Genomic DNA, 21730 nt, shown 5'->3' on the forward strand with positions numbered 1-21730 from the left:
AACATCGGTCAGACCGAGTTGCAGTTTGGTGACTCCGAGACGCTAGGGTTTCATAGAGAAATCGCTTTCGGTCTCACTGATTAGTACACTTCGGTCAGACCGAGTTGTACTTAGTGCAATCACCAGGGCCAATCGGTGGGACCGAAAACTTCATTCGGTCGGTCCGAGACGAGCTCGGCGGAAACCTAACCCTAAGATTTTCATCGAATATAATCTAAAGGAATTTTTGTGTGGATAGAAAGTTCTCATTCGTGGCAAGAATCCAGGTATTGACTTCGTGCAAAGAATTGGAAAAGGAAATAGCACAAAGTGGTCGAACCGTACCCTAACTTGGTGACGATTCGCTACGGCGGCAATGGCGAAGAAGAAATCCATTGACGATGGCGGTGACGTGCGGCGATGACGCACAGGTGGAGACGACGACGATCCGAAGACCAAGGGGCGGCAGTGCTGGGGCGCGGGCTCGTGCGGTTTGAAAGATTTTTCAAGCATATGGGTACGCAGAGTATATATGCCCAGACGCTGTCGGTGGCACTAATACGTCTCCAACGTATCTATAATTTTATATTGTTCCATGCTATTATATTATCTGTTTTGAATTTTTTATATACATTAATATGCTATTTTATATTGTTTTTGGGACTAACCTATTAACCTAGAGCCCAGTGCCAGTTTCTATTTTTTCCTTGTTTTTGATTTTTACAGAAAAGGAATATCAAACGGAGTCCAAACGGAATAAAACTTTACGATGATTTTTCTTGAACCAGAAGACATCCACGAAACTTGAAGAGGGAGTCAGAAGATGGCTGAGGAGGCCACAAGCCTACCAGGCGCGCCCTAGGGGGCGCCCTAAGGGCTTGTGGGCCCATCAGGAGTCCTCCAACCCTAATTCCTGCACCATAAATTCCCAAATATTCCCAAACCAGCAGAAGCGTCCACCAAAATACTTTTCTGCCGCCGCAAGCCTCTATTCCCATGAGATCCCATCTTGGGGCCTTTTCCGGCACCCTGAAGGAGGGGGATTCGATCACGGAGGGCATCTACATCAACCTTGCTGCCCTTCTGATGAAGCATGAGTAGTTTACCACCGACCTACGGGTCCATAGATAGTAGTTAGATGGCTTCTTCTTCTTCTCTCTCTCTCTCTCTTTGATCTTCAATACAATGTTCTCCTCTATGTTCTTGGAGTTCTATCCGATGTAATATTCTTTTGTGGTGTGTTTGTCGAGATCCGATGAATTGTGGATTTATGATCAGATTATCTATGAATATTTTTTAAGTCTTTTCTGAACTCTTTATGCATGATTAAATATCTTTGTATTTCTCTTTGAATTATCGATTTGGTTTGGCCAACTAGATTGGTTCTTCTTGCAATGGGAGAGGTGCTTAGTTTTGGGTTCAATCTTGCGGTGTCCTCACCCAGTGACAAAGTAGGGGTAGCGAGGCACGTATTGTATTGTTGCCACCAAGGGTAAAAAGATGGGATTTTCATCATATTGCTTGAATTTATCCCTCTACATCATGTCATCTTACTTAATGCGTTACTCCGTTCTTATGAACTTAATACTCTAGATGCATGCTGGATAGCGATCGATGTGTGGAGTAATAGTAATATATGCAGGTAGGAGTCGGTCTACTTGACATAAACGTGATGCCTATATTCATAATCATTGCCTTAGATATCGTCATAACTTTGCCCTTTTCTATCAATTGCTCGGCAGTAATTTGTTCACCCATCGTATGTTTTCTTTCAAGAGAGAAGCCTCTAGTGAAACCTATGGCCCCGGGTCTATTTTCCATCATATATTTTCATATCTATAAACCAAAAAATACCTTGCTGTAATTTATTTATATTTACTTTATTTTGCTCTTTTATTTATCTTTTATACCTATCTCTTTTAGGTCTCACTCTTGTTCGTGACCGTGAAGTGATTGACAACCCCTTTTTCGCGTTGAGTGCAAGTGTTTGTTAGTTTGTGCAGGTGCATAGATTGGAGATTTGCTTGTGCCTCCTACTGGATTAACACCTTGGTTCTTAACTGAGGGAAATGCTTATCTCTACTTTGCTGCATCACCCTTTCCTCTTCAAGGGAAAAATCAACGCAAGCGCAAGAAGTAGCACGAATAATTTCAGGCGCCGTTGCCGGGGAGGTTCTACAAGAAGTCTACCAAGTACCCACCATAAAGTCTCATCTCTTACATTGCATTATTTGCCATTTTCCTCTCGTTTTCCTCTCGCCCACTTCTAAAACGTCTTTAGAAAATCACAAAAATATTTGCTTTTTTTATCCGCCCTTCTTTCGTACGTCTTTTCGTTTGCTTTTTGGTTGCTTGTGTGTTAGATTGCTTGCTTTGTCACGATGTCTCAAGAAAATACCAAGTTGTGTGAATTTTCCAACACTAATTATAATGATTTTATTAGTACTCCGATTGCTTTGGCCACTAGTGCGGAATCTTATGAAATTAATGCCGCTTTGTTGAATCTTGTTATGAAAGAGCAACATTCCAGCCTTCCTAGTGAAGATGTCGCATCCCATGTAAATACTTTCGTTCAGTTGTGTGATATGCAAACGAAAAAAGATGTGGATAATGATATTGTTAAATTGAAGCTATTTTCGTTCTCTCTACGAGATCGTGCTAAAACTTGGTTTTCATCTTTGCCTAAAAATAGTATTGATTCATGGAACAAGTGTAAAGATGCTTTTATTTCCAAGTATTTTCCTCCCGCTAAGATCGTCTCCCTTAGGAATGATATAATGAATTCTAAGCAACTTGATCATGAACATGTTGCACAATCTTGGGAGAGGATGAAATTGATGATAAGAAATTGCCCTACTCATGGTTTAATTTTATGGATGATCATACAAAAAATTTATGCCGGATTGAATTTTGCATCTAGAAATCTTTTAGATTCCGCCGCGGGAGGTACTTTTATGAAAATTACTTTAGGAGAAGCTACTAAACTCCTAGATAATATTATGTCTAATTACTCTCAATGGCATACCTTAAGATCTTCTACTAGTAGAAAAGTGCATGCGATTGAAGAAATTAATAATTTGAGTGGAAAGATGGATGAAATTATGAAATTGATTGCTAGTAAGAGTGCTCCTATTGATCCTAATGATATGCCTTTGTCCACTTCTATTGAGAATAATAATGAATCTATGGATGTGAATTTTGTTGGTAGGAACAATTTTGGTAATAACGCATATAGAGGTAATTTCAACCCTAGGCCGTTTGCTAGTAATTCCTCTAATAATTATGGTAATCCCTACAACAATTCTTATGGAAATTATAAGAAAATACCCTCTGATCTCGAGAACAATATTAAAGATTTCATTAATTCCCAAAAAGTTTTCAATACTATGGTTGAAGAAAAATTGCTCAAGATTGATGATTTGGCTAGGAACGTTGATAGAACTTCTCTTGAGATTGATTCTTTGAAAATTAGATATATGCCACCCAAGCATGATATTAATGAATCTCTGAAATATATTAAAATTTCTATTGATGAGTGTAAAGAAAGAACCGCTAGGATGCGTGCTAAGCGAGATTGGTTTGTAAAAGTGTGTTCTTCTAGTTTTTGCGAAAATAATGATGAAGATCCTAAAGTGATTGGTGTGACTCCTATTGAATATTTGTTTTATAACATAAATCTTGCTAAATATGGGACTGGAGATGAGTCAACTTTAGCTAGAAGGCGTCCCAATGATTCGGAGTTTAAAGATCTTAATGAAAAAATTGATAAAAGTGGGATTGGAGAGGTCAAAACTTTAAGTAGCGATGAACCTACTCTTTTGGATTTCAAGGATTTTAATTCTGATAATTGTTCTTTGATATATTTTATTTCCTTGTTGCAATCCATGTTGAATTCACATCATGCTTATTATCAAAATAAAGCTTTTACTAAACATATCGTTGATGCTATGATGAAATCTTTTGAAGAAAAACTTGAGTTGGAGGTTTCGATCCCTAGAAAGCTTTATGATGAGTGGGAACCTACTATTAAGATTAAAATTAAATATTATGAGTGCAATGCTTTGTGTGATTTGGGTGCTAGTGTTTCCACTATTCTGAAAACTTTATGTGATGTGCTAGGTTTCCATAAACTTGATGATTGTTCTTTGAATTTTCATCTAGCGGATTCCACTATTAAGAAACCTATGGGAAGGATTAATGATGTTCTTATTGTTGCAAATAGGAATTATGTGCCCGTAGATTTTATTGTGCTTGATATAGATTGCAATCCTACATGTCCTATTATTCTTGGTAGACCTTTCCTTAGAACAATTGGTGCAATTATTGATATGAAAGAAGGAAACATTAGATTTCAATTTCCGTTAAGGAAGGGCATGGAACACTTTCCAAGAAATAAAATTAAGTTTCCATATGAATCTATTATGAGGGCTACTTATGGATTTAATACCAAAGATGATAATACCTAGATCTATGTGTTATGCCTAACTAGGGGCGTTAAACAATAGCGCTTGTTGGGAGGCAACCCAATTTTATTTTTATGTTTTTTTTATTTTTGGTTATGTTTTTCAATAAATACACATTATTACCTCTGTAGTAATTGTGTTTTGGTGTTTCAATTCGTGTCTGAGCCAAGTAAGACCTTTGGGATGATCTATGGTGATAGTTGATTTGATCTTGCTGAAAAACAAAAACTTTTGCGCCCAGTAACAGAATTAATCTGAGCTGCTGGAACATGATAAATTCTTGAATTTTTTATAGAAGATTTATATATGAATTGCCACTGTTGTCCTAATGTTTTAGAATTTTTGGAGTAACATAAGTATACGAAGTTTACATATTACTACAGACTGTTCTGTTTTTGACAGATTCTGTTTTCTATGTGTTGTTTGCTTATTTTGATGAATCTATGGGTAGTATCGGGGGGTATGAACCATGGAGAAGTTGGAATACAGTAGATATTACACAAATATAAATTTAGAATGAGTTCACAATAGTACCTAAAGTGGTGGTTTATTTTATTATACTAACAGATCTCATGAGTTTTCTATTGAGTTTTATGTTGTGAAGTTTTCAAGTTTTGGGTAAAGATTTGATGGACTATGGAATAAGGAGTGGCAAGAGCCTAAGCTTGGGGATGCCCGAGGTACCCCAAGTTAATATTCAAGGACAACCAAGCATCTAAGATTGGGGATGCCCCGGATGGCATCCTCTCTTTCGTCTTCGTTCCATCGGTAAATTTACTTGAGGCTATATTTTTATTCACCACATGATATGTGTTTTGCTTGGAGCATCTTGTATGATATGAGTCTTTGCTTTTTAGTTTTCCACAATCATCCTTGATGTACAAACCTTTTGAGAGGGACACGCATGAATCGTGAATTTATTAGAATACTCTATGTGCTTCACTTATATCTTTTGAGCTAGGCAGTTTGCTCTAGTGCTTCACTTATATCTTTTTAGAGCACGGCGGTGGTTTTATTTTATAGAAATTGTTGAACTCTCATGCTTCACTTATATTATTTTGAGAGTCTCTAAACAGAATGGTAATTTTCTTAGGTTATCAATGTAGTCCTAATATGATGGGCATCCAATAGGGATATAATAAAAACTTTCATATAAAGAGCATTGAATACTATGAGAAGTTTGATTCCTTGCATATGTTTTGAGATATAAAGATGGTGATATTAGATTCATGCTAGTAAGTAATTGTGGATTGGTAGAAATACTTGTGTTAAAGTTTGTGATTCTCGTAGAATGCACGTATGAACCGTTATGTGATGAAGTCGGAGCATGATTTATTTATTGATTGTCTTCCTTATGAGTGGCGGTTGGGGACGAGCGATGGTCTTTTCCTACCAATCTACCCCCCTAGGAGCAGGCACGTAGTACTTTGTTTCAGTGACTAATAGAATTTTGCAATAAGTATGTGAGTTCTTTATGACTAATGTTGAGTCCATGGATTATACGCACTCTCACCCTTCCACCATTGCTAGCCTCTCTAGTACCGCGCAACTTTCACCGGTGCCTTACACCCACCTTATACCTTCCTCAAAACAGCCACCATACCTACCTATTATGGCATTTCCATTGCCATTCCGAGATATATTGCCATGCAACTTCCACTGTTCTATTTATTATGACACATACCATCATTGTCATATTGCTTTGCATGATCATGTAGTTCGCATAGTATTTGTAGCAAGGCCACCGTTCATATTTTTTATACATGTCACTCTTGATCATTGCACATCCCGATACACCACCGGAGGCATTCATATAGTCATACTTTGTTCTAGTATCGAGTTGTAATTCTTGAGTTGTAAGTAAATAAAAGTGTGATGATCATCATTATTAGAGCATTGTCCCATGTGAGGAAAGGATGATGGAAGCTATGATTCCCTCACAAGTTGGGATGAGTCTCCGGACTTTATAAAAAAATAAAAGAGGCCAAAGAAGCCCAAATAAAATAAAAGAGGACAAAGAATCCCAAACAAAAAAACAAAAAAGAAATGAGCGAAAAGAGAGAAGGGACAATGTTACTATCCTTTTTCCACACTTGTGCTTCAAAGTAGCACCATGCACTTCATGATAGAGAGTCTCCTATTTTGTCACTTTCATATACTAGTGGGAATTTTTCATTATAGAACTTGGCTTGTATATTCTAATGATGGGCTTCCTCAAATTGCCCTAGGTCTTCGTGAGCAAGCAAGTTGGATGCACACCCACTTAGTTTCTTTTTGAGCTTTCATACACTTATAGCTCTAGTGCACCCGTTGCATGGAAATCCCTACTCACTCACATTGATATCTATTGATGGGCATCTCCATAGCTCGTTAATACACCTAGTTGATGTGATACTTTCTCCTTCTTTTTTCTTCTCCACAACCACCATATTCTATTCCACCTATAGTGCTATATCCATGGCTCGCGCTCATGTATTGTGTGAAAGTTGAAAAAGTTTGAGAACACCAAAAGTATGAAACAATTGCTTGTCTTCTCATCAGGGTTGTGCATGATAGAATACTTTGTGTGATGAAGATGGAGCATAGCCAGACTATATGATTTTTTAGGGATAACTTTTTCTTTGCCATGTTATATTGAGAAGACACAATTGCTTTATTAGTATGCTTGAAGTATTATTGTTTTTATATCAATATTAAAATTTTGTTTTGAATCTTATGGATCTGAATATTCATGCCACAATAAAGAAGATTACGTGGATAAATATGTTAGGTAGCATTCCACATCAAAAATTCTGTTTTTATCATTTACCTACTCGAGGACGAGTAGGAATTAAGCTTGGGGATGCTTGATACGTCTCCAACGTATCTATAATTTTTTATTGTTCCATGCTATTATATTATCTGTTTTGGATGTTTTATATGCATTAATATGCTATTTTATATTATTTTTGGGACTAACCAATTAACCTAGAGCCCGCTGCCAGTTTATGTTTTTCCTTCTTTTTGAGTTTTACAGAAAGCGAATATCCAATGGAGTCCAAACGGAATAAAACTTTACGATGATTTTTCTTGGACTAGAAGACATCCAAGGAACTTGGAGAGGGGGTCAAAAGATGGCAGAGGAATCCACAAGACTGCCAGGCGCGCGCTAGGGATGGGGGTGCCCTGAGGGCTTGTGGGCCCCTCGGGAATCCTCCAACCCTAATTTTTGCACTATAAATTCCCAAATATTCCCAAACCAATAGAAGCGTCTACCAAAATACTTTTCCACCGCCGCAAGCCTCTGTTCCCATGAGATCCCATCTTGGGGCCTTTTCCGGCACCCTATCGGAGGGGGATTCAATCACAGAGGGCATCTACATCAACCTTGTTGCCCTTCTGATGAAGCGTGAGTAGTTTACCACAGGCCTACAGGTCCATAGCTAGTAGCTAGATGGCTTCTTCTCTCTCTTTGATCTTCAATACAATGTTCTCCTCGATGTTCTTGGAGTTCTTTCCATGTAATATTCTTTTGCGGTGTGTTTGTCGAGATCCGATGAATTGTGGATTTATGATCAGATTATCTATGAATATTTTTTTGAGTCTTTTCTGAACTCTTATGCATGATTAAATATCTTTGTATTTCTCTTTGAATTATCGGTTTGGTTTGGCCAACTAGATTGGTTCTTCTTGCAATGGGAGATGTGCTTAGTTTTGGGTTTAATCTTGCGGTGTCCTCACCCAGTGACAAAGTAGGGGTAGCGAGGCACGTATTGTATTGTTGCCATCAAGGGTAAAAAGATGAGGTTTTCATCATATTGCTTGAGTTTATCCCTCTACATCATGTCATCTTACTTAAGGCATTATTCTGTTCTTATGAACTTAATACTCTAGATGCATGCTGGATAGTGGTCGATGTGTGGAGTAATAGTAGTAGATGCAGGCAGGAGTCAGTCTACTTGACATGGACATGATGCCTATATTCATAATCATTGCCTTGGATATAGTCATAACTTTGCGCTTTTCTATCAATTGCTGGACAGTAATTTGTTCACCCACCGTATGTTTTCTTTCAAGAGAGAAGCCTCTAGTGAAACCTATGGCCCCCGGGTCTATTTTCCATCATACATTTTCAGACCTATAAACCAAAAAACCCAAAAATACCTTGCTGCAATTTATTTATATTTACTTTAGTTTGCTCTTTTATTTATCTTTTATACCTATCTCTTTTAGATATCACTCTTATTCGTGACCGTGAAGGGATTGACAACCCCTTTTTCGCGTTGAGTACAAGTGTTTGTTAGTTTTTGCAGGTGCATAGATTGGAGACTTGCTTGTGCCTCCTACTGGATTGATACCTTGGTTCTTAACTGAGGGAAATAGTTATCTCTACTTTGCTGCATCACCCTTCCCTCTTCAAGGGAAAAATCAACGCAAGCTCAAGAAGTAGCAGGCGCCGAGTGGAATGTATTGGTGGCACCAAGATGCAAAACTGCGTGCAGTTACTGGAACTCAGTGAGATCTAGTCGTTCTAATCGGTAGGACCAAGATGAAAACCTAGATCAATCTAGTGGTTTCGATGGGACCGAATATGAGTGTGTTGGTCTGACCGAAATTCACAAGAAGGTTTTGGAAGGCAGCCCTTGACGGATCGGTGGCTCCTAGTGCTCCTCACCCGAAGGGTACGAAAAAGACTTGTTCAATTTTTGTGATGTAGCATGAATAGAGTTTGAGAAGAGAAAAATCATAGATAGCCAGAGGAGGTTCTTAGGCATTCTTGTCCATCCATTTGGCCAATAAAAACCAAACAATCAAAACCACAAATGGATGTCCTCGAATGGAGAAATTATGCAAACAACATGCTCACACAATAAGATAGCAAATGAAATATGTGACAAAGCATGCACAAACAATTCTAGCATCTATCAAGCAATTGGAGATGACTAGGTCATCTATATATGAGTATATTGACCGACGAGTCAAATGAGAACATTTGATCGTAGGTCATACTCATCGTTTAAGAACAAGTGGGGTTACCACTTTTACATAAAGCATTGATGTGTTCACACCATTAGAGTTGCTTTAGCTCAGTTCTTAGAGCAAAGCTCCCCTAGATGTGATATCCCCCCTAAGAGCAATGAACTAACCTTGGGTTTTGTCGATGATCACTTCATGTAGATGTTGAAGATGTGGATGCTCAATGTTGATGTAGATATTTTGGAGTAATCCATTGGAGTGTTACACTTTCAATACCTACATGGGTTAGTCCCACAAGGAACATACAAGAATATCCATAGACATAGAGTGAATTACACATATGATGATGTCCATGAAAGCATTAGGTTACCTTGTCCCTTGTCTTACCAACAAGAGGGTTTGTGACTCCATGAACTAGTGGAAGATATGAAAGTTGATTGCACAAGTCCTTGCCAAAATGAATGTGAGTGAAGTATGTTGGTGGAGTCACCCTCAAGAACACCCTAATTCTTCTTCTTTGGGATCCACACCAACTTGACGGGAATCCTTAGAGTTGTAGTCGTACTTGATGATGTGGTGCTTGAAGTAGTCTTGGGAACCCACTTGACCATGGCCTTAGGAGCTTCTTAAAATGAGTCAATCTCTTCTTGAAGCTTGTCCTTGCCCTTTAGCATGTGGTCTTGTGGTGGAAGATCATCTTGAGCTTGTGTCCCTTTGAAAGAAGTAGGATCATACTTCTCTTGTTGAGGAACAAACTTCGTCTCGATCTTCTTCCCACTCAACTCCATTGGCATTGAACTTTCGTTCAAAACCAACACCTTGATTCTTCCGATGCCTTCCTTGCTTGCGTACAATTTCTTCAAATTGCTTACTTCCGGCAAGGCTCTTATAAACACCTTTCTCTATAATTCCCTTCAATAAGCTATTTTCTTGCTCAAGTGTAACTTGGCTAAGAGAATCATTAGTGCAATCAAGAGAACTACTAGAAGCAACAATATTGGATTTAACATGATTATTGTTACTACTAGAGGAATAATCTTTCTTGCTCTTATTGCTAGATTTTACTTGTGGCATATAAGTAGACAAGAGGAGACGTTTGGCAAGATAAGAACTCTTCTTTCGAAGATCATCATTGATAGCTTTTAGTAACTCATGCTCTTGCTCTAAATTTAGCTTCTCAAAGCATAGCTTCTCATGAGTCCTTAGGAGCTCTCTATGACCATCTAGAGTTGTTTCATGAGCTAAGTTAAGATTGCTTAGTTCTTTAGTTAGACGCTCAATCTCCTTCTTATCATCGTCATTCGTTTCATCTTGATTAGTATGATTACTAGCAAGTTCATCATAGTTTTCATCACTAGTGTTGTCAACAAGTAAATCATCATCACCTAGCAAATCATCTTGATCACTATTGAAATCAACATAATCGGTGTGTGATACCTTAGGGCCTTTAGCCATGAAGCATCTTCCAATTCCTCCATTTGGTGAGTCGAATATGTCGTAGGAGTTGGATGACACAAATGCAAGACCGGCAACACCTTCATCTTGAGTATAGTCAGAGTCAGAGTGATAGCTTCTTTCGGAGTAGTTGTCGGAGTCGGAACCGGATACCCATTCACCAACGTGAGCTTGATGTCTTCATCTTGTGTAGCTCTTTGATGACTTGTCCTTATTTTCCGAATCATTGCTTCTACGAGAGGGTCTTCGTTCATAACGATCATCTCTACTCCTTCTCTCTCTTGGAGGTGATTCATCTCTTCTACTCCTCCTTTTGGGTGAATCTTCTCTTTTCTTGTAGGGATCCATACACTCATTGGAGTAGTTTCCGGGTCTTCCACAATTGTAGCAATTACGATCACAACTAGAAGATCTTTTGTCATTGTTGTAGGACCTTGACTTGAGCTTCTTTCTTTGCTTCTATTCTTGTAGAACTTGTTGAAGTTCTTCACCATTAAGCTCAATTCTTCATTAGAGACTTGCTTCTCACTTGATGTTGTAGGAGAATCACTTGAAGCTTTGTAAGCACCACTTGACTTGTTGTGGAGATCTTCCTTATACTTAAGTGACATCTCATGAGCAACAATTCTATGAATGACATCTGTGGGCTTGATATCTTTGTAATTGGGCATCATTTGGATCAATGTGCACACGGTTTCATATTTTCCATCCAAGGCTCTTAGGATCTTCTTGATGATGAATTTGTCGGTCATCTCTTCACTTCCTAAGACGGCAATCTCATTTGTAATGAGAGCAAGCCTAGAGTACATTTCGGCGACTCCTTCACCATCCTTCATCTTGAACTTATCAAGTTGACCTTGAAGCACACCCAATTTGGATTCCTTGATGGACTTGGTATCTTCGTGCATATCAACCAAAGTATCCCAAATTTCCTTTGCATTCTCAAGACAGCTGATTTTGTTGAATTCTTCGAGGCACAATCCATTGTAGAGAATATCGCAAGCTTGAGCATTGTATTGCAACATTTTCATTTCTTCCGATGACGCTTGACGATCCGGTTCTTTTCCATCCTCGAAGAAATCACCTTGCAAGCCAATACGCATAATAGCCCAAACGGCGGGGTTATGACCAAGAATATGCATTTTCATCTTAAGCTTCCAACTAGAAAAATTAGTACCATCAAAGTAAGGACCTCTATGGTGGTAATTTCCCCCGCTAGACGTCGTACTCTCCTAGGTTGTGAAACCAAGGCTATGATCACCAAAGCTATGGAAATAAAGGCAAATGGAGACCAAATGTCTGATACCACTTGTAGGATCAAAAGTATGTCTAGAGAGGCGTGATTAGACTACTTGACCAAATAAAAATCTAACCTTTTCCCAATTTTAGTTGTGGGTAGATTTTAGCAATTAGCACAAGTCAAGTAATCAACCTACATATGCAATTCTAAGATTATAGTAGCAGAAAGTAAAACATTGCATATGAAGGTAAAGGGAAGGGTTTGGAGAAGGCAAACGCAATGGAGACATGAAGATCTTTGGCGTGGTTCCGATAGGTGGTGCTATCGTACGTCCATGTTGATGGAGACTTCAACCCACGAAGGGTAACGGCTGCGCGAGTCCATGGAGGGCTCCACCCATGAAGGATCCATGAAGAAGCAACCTTGTCTATCCCACCATGGCCATCGCCCACGAAGGACTTGCCTCACTCGGGTAGATCTTCACGAAGTAGGCGATCTCCTTGCCCTTACAAACTTCTTGGTTCAACTCCACAACTTGACGAAGGCTCCCAAGCGACACCTAACCAATCTAGGAGACACCACTCTCCAAAAGGTAATAGATGGTGTGTAGATGATAAACTCCTTGCTCTTGTGGTTCAAATGATATTCTCCCCAACACTCAACTCTCTCTCACAAGTTTGGATATGGTGGAAAGATGATTTGAGTGGAAAGCAACTTGGGGAAGGCTAGAAATCAATATTCTTGTGGTAGGATTGGAATATCTTGATCTCAACACATGAGTAGATGGTTCTCTCTTAGAAAATGTATGGTGGAAATGTAGGCACATTCTGATGGCTCTCTCACATATGAAGAAGGGGGTGGAGGGGTATATATAGCCTCCACACTAAACCCAACCATTACACACATTTGACCTATCTCGGTGGGACGTTAAACTCGGTGGGACCGATTAGTTCAAAAATGTGAACGTTAGGAATCTTGGTGGGACCGACTAGAACAACTCGGTGGGACCGATGTGCTAGGGCTCAGAGCAAACCGCATCTTGGTGGCACCGATTGCATCAACTCGGTGAGATCGAAGTGAAGCAATAGGGCAACAGAGAGTTGGTCAAGCCATCTCGGTGAGACCGATCGCAATTTCGATGAGACCGAAATAATTGCAACAGATAACAGAGAGTTAGCAAGGCCATCTCGGTGACACCGAGATCCATATTGGTGAGACCGAACTATTAGGGTTTCTAGCAGTGGCTATGTCATATGAACTCGGTGGCGCCGGATAGAAAGAATCGGTGGGGCCGAGTTGGAGTTTAGGGTTTTGACATATTTGGATGGAGAAAGTGATTGAGGGCTTTGGAGCAATATCACTAAGAATCTGAGCAAGCAAGCCATTAAGCAACACCTCATCCCCTTTTAATAGTATTGGCTTTCCTATGGACTCAATGTGACCTTGTATCACTAAAACAAATATGAAGAGTCTTGAGCTTTTGCCAATATGTGTCCTTAGAATTTTGAGGGGTCCACATTTCTAGTCCATGCCATGCCATTCAGCGAACTTCCTGAAATATTCATCTTGAATAAATATTAGTTCAATGAGCTATTCTTGTTAGGAATTACCAAAACCACCCTGGGATTAGTTGCACTTTCAGTTTCACTAATGAACGGATCTGTAACCCATGATGAGGTTTACTCCAAGAACCCAACAAGCAATTGGCAGAACGAGCAACTCCTCATGCACCACACTTTGCCAAGACCAAACTCATAGCTGCATCTGTATTAATTTTAATCACTCCCGGATCTGGAGGCACCCATCCATACCCCGGTAGTATAGCAGCAGCAGATCGCGGTATTTCCAAGACGGCCGAGTCATCCTTGATCCGTCGAACAGTCATTACCGGATCCAGTTTCTCGCCGTTGTGTGTAATTCTTTTTCTTGAATGCTAGATCGCCCACATAACGGATATCATCTGAGACTTCTGAATGTCCATAAACTGTGGATCAGTGAAGATGTCGCGTGCCCACATATCCGGGTGAAGCCGAGGATGGCGCACACCCAGCGAAGCATATGCTTCCTCCCAGAACAACTTCGCATGAGAGCATCAAATCCTCATCCATTGCCAAACAAACTTTGCATTTGCCAAGTTCTTGCATATGTCTGAGCCGTAGAGTGCATTCATCTGGTAGTATTTGTTGTACAACCCGCCATCAGAATACACACACTTTGTATAAAACCTTGAGCTTCCATAATCGCTTCCACATCTGTCCATCAGTCTGTGAGGTGCTTGTACCTGTCCCTTCCTCTAGAGTTGCACGCTCTTTGCGAGTCACGAGAGCACGGTACGCAGATTTGACAGAGTAGTTGCCATTCACTTCATGGGCCCAAGCAAGAAAATCATCACCGCCTCTATGGCGGAGCGGTATATTAAGTATAGCTTCTTCTTCCGGGGGAATGAACACGTCCCGAATCAAATCCCTCTTCCAAGACCAGTTTCCTTCATCTATAAGTTCACTCACCCAAGCAAGAGTAGTACCACCTGGTATAACTGTAGATCGAAGAGATGACAGCCCCGGGATCCATCTATCTTCCCATATGCAGATGCTAGGGCCAGTCCCCACACGTTTCACTAGACCCTCTTCAAGAGCTTCACGGCCTGCCACAATGGCTCTCCCACAGCTGAAGATGAGCATGGAACGGTGGCATCCATGAACTGTCCATCAGGAAAATATCGACCCTTCATAATGCTGGCGCATAGGGAATCTGGATTAGTGATGAACCGCCATCCATGTTTCCCAAGTAGAGCCAAGCTAAACAGTTGTAGGTCACGAAAGCCCATACCACCGTCAACTTTTGGAGATGCGAGATTGTCCCATGATATCCAGTGCAAAGATCGTCTATCAAGGGATCCGCTCCACCAGAATTTCGCCATGCAAGACGTCAACTGCTTGCAAACCTTCTTTGTCAACCGAAAACAGCTCATGCTAAAAGTTGGGATAGCCTGAATAAACTTTTTCTTGTTTTTTTCTAAGACGAAACAATACACTTACGCTCCGCTTGGAATGGGTGTATCTATATACACCTGTATTTATTTTACAGGTGTATTTCACTGGGCACACTTGATTCTCGACCTGGATAAAAATCGATGGGTGGAGGCGTGTAAGTTTTACAGGTGTATCGCGTTCCGAAACGAGAATCCAATCAGGCCTTTAGGATGTTTTCCTGTGTGCTACAAACCAACTAGCTTCGGTGCCTAGCTGTGTATACCGGCCCAGTCGAGACACACTCAGCTTGTTTAGCACCAACGGAGAAACTTGGCTGGACAACCATAAAAAACGAACCAGCACTAGAAAGTTGTCAATGAAAGGGCCACAAACAAAATGTGACATCATAGATATTATCTCACATCTAGATGTGATATAGATAGACTCATTAATAAAATGGCTGCATGCACCTTCCAGATGTAGAGGCCGAGGTCATCCTCCTTTTTTTTAAAGGTTTTTTGTTGTAACAAACAATTTTTTTCCGAACCGGGCTGAAACCATTTCCATTGCAAATGAACGAAAATACAACTGTCTAGAAACATTCCAGGTGGAGGAAAAAGATAAAGTGAGTTCGAGCACTGCCAAAAAAACCACTGCATTCACCCGCCGTCAAGACGAACGCCATGGGGCGAAAACCTAAGCAACACACCTCCAATCCCAGAGCTAAATCTAATTATTACAACCCAAAACAAGTGGAGCGGGTGACCAACAAAACAGGACCAGGGACCAACATATCTAACCACAACCAGAACTAGGTAGACCAAATCAATCCATGAGAAGCATCACCGAGAAGACCCGGCTACTCTCTTTTAATCGGTCATCTAGCGGCGCCGCTAGCTTCATCAAGCGCATCATGCTCGATCTGACCATCTCAACACCAGCGCGCAATTCCTTAGCATTATCCCTTCCTGAAGACCGACCCAATACAGCAAAAATGAACACATGAAAAAAACAATCTCAAAAAGGGTCTTAATCTGTTTCTTCCCAAATGTGGCGAGGTTACGAGCCAGCCAGATGGCTCAACAAGCAGCTGCAAGGCCCACATTGTAGTAATTCTCTCCAGCGGGGAGGAAGGCATGACACCACGCGAAATATAGTCAATAACTGTACGGGCAACTATCCGTACCCAGTACCACCCCAATAGATCGCCAAACAACTCTAGCCACCGGACAAGTAAAAAACAAATGCCGGGAAGATTCCAATTCGCTGCAAAAGGAACAACCAGGATTTTCTAGCCATTTTTTCTTTTTCATAACTTGTCTAGTAAGGACTGCATCCCGCGACAACTCCCATGAAAAGATCTTGATTTTAAGGGGGATTTTCGCCTTCCATATCCATCTATAATGGCATCCGCTAAGGGGAACTTCAAGCCATTTATACATCACTTTTGCTTCGGTAGACCCCCCTAAACACGTTTACGGTTAAGATCTCTTTATACCCTTTCATAATAAAGGGCAGGATGGACTTTTCACCCGTGCCCATACGCGGGTTGCGTACATATACGCGCCCCCCTTTTTTTCCTCGTGGTGTCTTCCCGTTAGCTGTTTTTCACTTTCTTTTTAAAAGAACAAAAGTGCATGTAACATGACTCGAACTCAAGACCTCTTAGTCTAAGGATGACCACACTAACCAATTAGGCCATCCTAATGCTTGTGTATATTTACTTATTTTTCGGAAATCCAACTCGGTGCCCAGGCTCATCTACTCCCGCTTAGAAAAAAAATCAAAATAAATACTAGAAATATTCCAAAAAAAACAAATTTGTTTGGGTGTTAGATAATTTGATGCGTGAGGTCTGCTCCAAATTTCAACTCATTTTGGACATCTGAGCAGCTCTCGGCAAAAAAGACAAATAAGTTGAAATTCGGAGCGGACCTCACGTACCAAATTATCTACCACCCAAAAACAATTTGGAATTTTTTGAATTTTTCTAGTATTTGTTTTAATTTTGTTTCTGAGAGGGGGTGCAGATGAGCCCCGGAGCAGAAACTCCGCGTCCCTTATTTATGTCTTTCCTTCTACTCTAGTTCGCGGCGGGGCTGGCCCATTGTTGAATATATCCTTTCATCACTATGTCTCTTTCTTTTTTTATTTTTGTTTCTTCTTCTTTTTCACAAAAGGCCCACACTTATAAAAATTTGTTCATAAAGTACAAATGTTCGCATTTTAAAAATAATGTATAGATATGTCAAAAATTCTTCGTTTAAATAGAAAAATGCTGACATCGATATAATTAAATTCCTGAACATCTATTAAATAGGAAAATTGTTTGTTTATTGTTCGATTCAACAAAAATGTTCGTATATTATTCATTTTAACACCTGTTTTAAAATTTGAAATATTTTGGAAAACAAAAAATGTTATTGATTTCAAATATTTTTTATAAATATAAAATGTCAAAACTCAATAAATTTTTATCATGGATGCTTGTCATGGTGATACTAGTGTGTGGAAAAATTTGGGTCAATTATCTTGATGTGAGCATTTTTTTTTAAAAGAACAAAAATGGAAAACGAAAAACAACAAGAATGAAAAAGAAACAAAAATCAAACAATAAACCCGTTGCTGATTGATATATTTTCATTATTATGTTTCTATTTAATAAATGTTCGGAAATTTAAGAAGTGTTCGATCTTTTTATGTGAGCATGTTTCTATTTAAACGAACAATATATGAAGATTTTTTAATCAAACAATAAACGAACAATTTTTCTATTTAATAGATGTTCATAAATTTAATTATTGATGTCAGCATTTTTCTATTTAAACAAACAATTTTTTGACATATTCTGTACAATTTTTCTAAATGCAAATATTTGTACTTTATGGACAATATTTAAAAAGCGAACATTTTTGGAACTTGTGAGAAAAAAAATTATATGTGTGAGATTTTTTGAAAAAAGGAAACGATAAAGGAAAAAATGAATTGAAAAAACAAAAAATAAATACTTGTCCTAGAAATGGATTTGGTAGAGAATTTGCCACTCTTACTAAGCCCCCAATACACCTGATCACTACCCTCAGTCAAGTGAATATCAGATATGGTTTTAAACACAACATCCCAACAAAACCAAACTTATCTACAGACTACAGTACATTCTTGGATGTTGCAAATGTCGAACAACAGCTCATCCTAAATACTCCCATTGCACGTCCAGCTATCCATCCATGAAACCCTCATTTCTCTAGCTTCCCGGTGTGAACTTCATGCAGATGGGCGGGTTAACCTTAGCAAGAGAAAGCAAGGAAGAAGGGAACATCCATATACCATCCCCACAGATAAAACCAGAGGCAACTGCAGGCATCAGCAGCGTGGCCTCCTTCCTGCTCATCTTGTGCCAGGCCAAGACTACCAAGCTCCCCACACACATGTCGATGGCAAAGTTGGCGCCAACTAGGAACGGCACAGCCATCGCCATCGGAAGGGGAACGTAGTTACGGTACTTTTGCGGCGAGAAGTCCCTCACAAGGTTGACGAGCACAGAAAATGCGAAGCAAGCAACAGACAGCTCGAGGCAGCGCTTTGGCAGTGCAGAGAAGCCCTCGACGCCGAGAATGGCCATGTTCCGGTATATCAGCGCGTACGGAGCCTTCCAGTATCCGTCTGGGTTTCCAATATCAAATGCTTTGTAGAAGAGCAAGAATGTAGATGGCGCAACGATGCAGCCCATGACTGTACCAATGGCCTGCCCGACAAGCAGTGATCTCGGTGATGTCAGTGTCAGATGGCCCGTCTTGTAGTCATGCATCAGATCTGCGGAGACTTGCACTAGCTGCTTCACTATCGCACAACCAACAAGGCCGGCAATGACACCATCATCCTTCCCTCCCCAGGCTGCAAAGATGAAGAGAGCAATCTTGCCATAATTATAGCTCATGCTCATGTCAGTGAGCCCAGTTCCATAGGCATTGGAGAACCCCAGCACGGGAGCAAGCACATAAGCTACAACGACATAGTACCACTTGGCCTGCCGGAACATTATCGGTATGACAATTATAGCAATGATGCTCAATGAGGCATATCCGGCATACGCTAGCCAGTTTGGAATGTATTCCCTGGTGAAGACCTCATTGCGCTGCAAATCATGAAATGAAACTGTATCCTCATTTGCCGCTGCAATTCACACAACATTAGCTAAAGCTTTAGTGACAAAATGTGGAAGGAATTAATTTTGCAGTGCATATTTACCTCTCTTAACATGTTTACGGTTGGATTGTGCATGCAGACTCTTAGCAGTGATGCCTGTGAGTTTGATGAAGTGATAGAGGCCATCCCCCATGATCAGAGCTACACACATGAAGGACTGCACATAAAAGCACATTAAAGGTCGTATGAAAGTACAGGGTGTCGTGTAGATTCATTTGAAATGACCAAGTGATTTATCAAGCAAACCTTGTAACCAAACAAGCTTGTCATGCTGCTTTCTGGTACATTTGCCGGGTACCAAATGCCCTTTTGTTTGCTGATGAGTGGCCACATTATTCCCCAAGAAAGTACCGCACCGAAAAGTGTGGATAGGTTTACAAGGTGTGAGCAGATCATCCCCGCGCCGACATATGTGAGACTAAAATCAAAGAAGAACCTGATAGTTGAAAGAGTCAAGAGTTAGGCGAATTAGGCATGAGACAAATTAGCATGAAAACAGAACTATGAGCAATGGGCAACCCATAGGGTATACGTTTGTTTCCAAGCCTTTAGACCGAAAGTAGGGAATTGTAGAAACCCACAACTCTGGCCACCTGTGTAGAACCACTGGAAGAAGCTCCATAGGAGGCTGATCACGAAGCTCCTCACAAATCCACGGACCTGCATTCTGACATGAGAGATGAAGTCAGGCCATGAACTCACCATGTATCGCCAAGACTATGATAATTTTTTCAGCATATGTGGGACAAGAGGCTTGTACTTTGCGTTCTTTTCTCCTTGAGGGGTATGGAATCCGTTTATGAGTACAGCAGTTGCAGTCCCGCTTGGATAAGTCAATTTGTAATCTATGACCAAAGCCTGAAATGGGATGCAAATCGTCAGAGGGGACAAAGAAAGGGGGGCATAAATGGTGTTTTGAGTGTAGGTCTTCATTGGAGCAATAAAATTGTTGCCCTATTATCTTAAAAAAACATTTACGCCTTCAAACCTGTACAGCATTTTTTTGGGTGCGAGTATAAGATGATAAAATTGAGAAAGGGTGTGCAAGTCTGTCACATTTAAACTATGAGTTTCCTCTTTTCATTTCTACAAATTTGGTTCAGTTTACCATTGGTCAATGCTAACGAAAATGTGACATGGAGTGCAAAATTAGAGTAGAATGTAGGAGTAAAGCACATGGTACTGTGAACCCGGGGAAAGAAAATCCTGAATTTGCAGAGTGAGAGCTGATCCGTTGAACGATTTTTGCACACCTTTCTGAGAGGAAGCAAGTTGAGGAGCCCCACGAAGCTAATGGCTAATAGGAATCCGGCCATCCACCCGAACCCGGGCTCCTTATAGCTCCCCGGCGCGTTGCCCGGCGTGCTCACCCCGGCAAGCTCGTACGTCTTCTTGTTCAGAGCCAGCAACGACGACCCGAACCCACCTGCGCGCACACAATATTCCCCATGTATGTTCTAGATGCAGCCGTGGACTAATTAAGAAAGACTCGGCAGGGATGCTAAACGGCGTGGTGCCGGGAGGAGAGGCGCGAGCGCACCGCCGAACCCCATGGTGTAGCAGGCGACGGCGCAGGTCTGGACGACGGTGTTCTCCTGGCGGGTGAAGGCGCGGGAGGGGACGCCGAGGCGCCCGAGCACGTGCGTCCACCCGCGGAGCGCGAGGAAGGCGAGCAGCGCGGCGGAGACGTTCAGCGTGGGGATGATGCCCGTGGAGAGCGCGAGCTTGAGGATGATGACGGTGAGGACGAAGCCGATGAGCAGCGCTGCCACCAGGCCCCGCGCCGTTATCTGCTCGCGCCACGGCGGCACGCGCTCCTCGTGCTGCGCGGACGCGGCCGGCACCGGCTCCGGCTCCTCGCCGCCGCCTGCCTCGCACTGCTCAATCTCGGTCGCCGAGCCCCGCGCGGGAGTGACTTCCATGGAGGCTGTCCGGCGGCGGCACCAGCGTGGCAGAAGGCTCTCACCACAGGCCGGAGAGTAGCAACACCACTCCAACACGAACGCCACAATATACGAACTCCAAAGCAAAAAGGCTTGTCCTACACTAACCAACAAAACAGCGTCTTGACCAAGCGCCGGTCACCTCCAAAAAGCAATAATTTCAAAAAAAAAACTCTTGATTGCCTGAAAGAGTTGACAGCTGGACGGCGACCACTCTTAATTGCCTGAAAGAGTTGACAAATGGGTGGCGACCACTCTTTTTTTTTGCGGGGGAAAGAAAAATCTCATTACTTAAGGTGGTGCACATCCTTGCACAAGTTCACAATTTCGTCTGTACCTTCTCCTAACCATACCGCAGTCCGAGGAGTACAACGCCCATAGGCAGCTAGACTATGACTAACTTTATTTTTGGTACGGGTAATAAGAGTAACTGAGATCTCCGTATCAACTTTTAACATCTCCTGAATTTCACTCACAATGGTCATATGCCTCGACCGGTTCCGTTCAGTGGCCTCT

General features: G+C 41.1%; 1 protein-coding gene across 1 annotated transcript; it reads right to left on the bottom strand.

The window, feature by feature from the left end:
- Positions 1-18089: 18089 nt before the first annotated feature.
- Positions 18090-21360, bottom strand: LOC109769921 (metal-nicotianamine transporter YSL2). Its single transcript, XM_020328626.4, has 7 exons — positions 20812-21360; positions 20525-20697; positions 20032-20129; positions 19804-19938; positions 19518-19707; positions 19314-19428; positions 18090-19238 (listed from the first exon to the last, which is right to left on the bottom strand). The coding sequence occupies exons 1-7, from the start codon at positions 21191-21193 to the stop codon at positions 18310-18312; spliced, it is 2022 nt and encodes a 673-aa protein (XP_020184215.1). The 5' UTR covers positions 21194-21360; the 3' UTR covers positions 18090-18309.
- Positions 21361-21730: the final 370 nt, after the last annotated feature.

This window comes from Aegilops tauschii, chromosome 6 (assembly GCF_002575655.3).
Source record: "Aegilops tauschii subsp. strangulata cultivar AL8/78 chromosome 6, Aet v6.0, whole genome shotgun sequence".
NCBI classification, from domain to species: domain Eukaryota; kingdom Viridiplantae; phylum Streptophyta; class Magnoliopsida; order Poales; family Poaceae; genus Aegilops; species Aegilops tauschii.

What these genes read in the sequence shown, in the direction of transcription:
- LOC109769921 (XM_020328626.4), bottom strand. Translation starts at nt 21,193, where the DNA reads ATGGAAGTCACTCCCGCGCGGGGCTCGGCGACCGAGATTGAGCAGTGC. An exon ending in ACTTGCTTCCTCTCAGAAAG is followed by an intron (nt 20,130 to 20,524) that starts GTGTGCAAAAAT and finishes ATCCCATTTCAG; the next exon opens with GCTTTGGTCATAGATTACAA. An exon ending in CTAAAGGCTTGGAAACAAAC is followed by an intron (nt 19,708 to 19,803) that starts GTATACCCTATG and finishes TTCAACTATCAG; the next exon opens with GTTCTTCTTTGATTTTAGTC.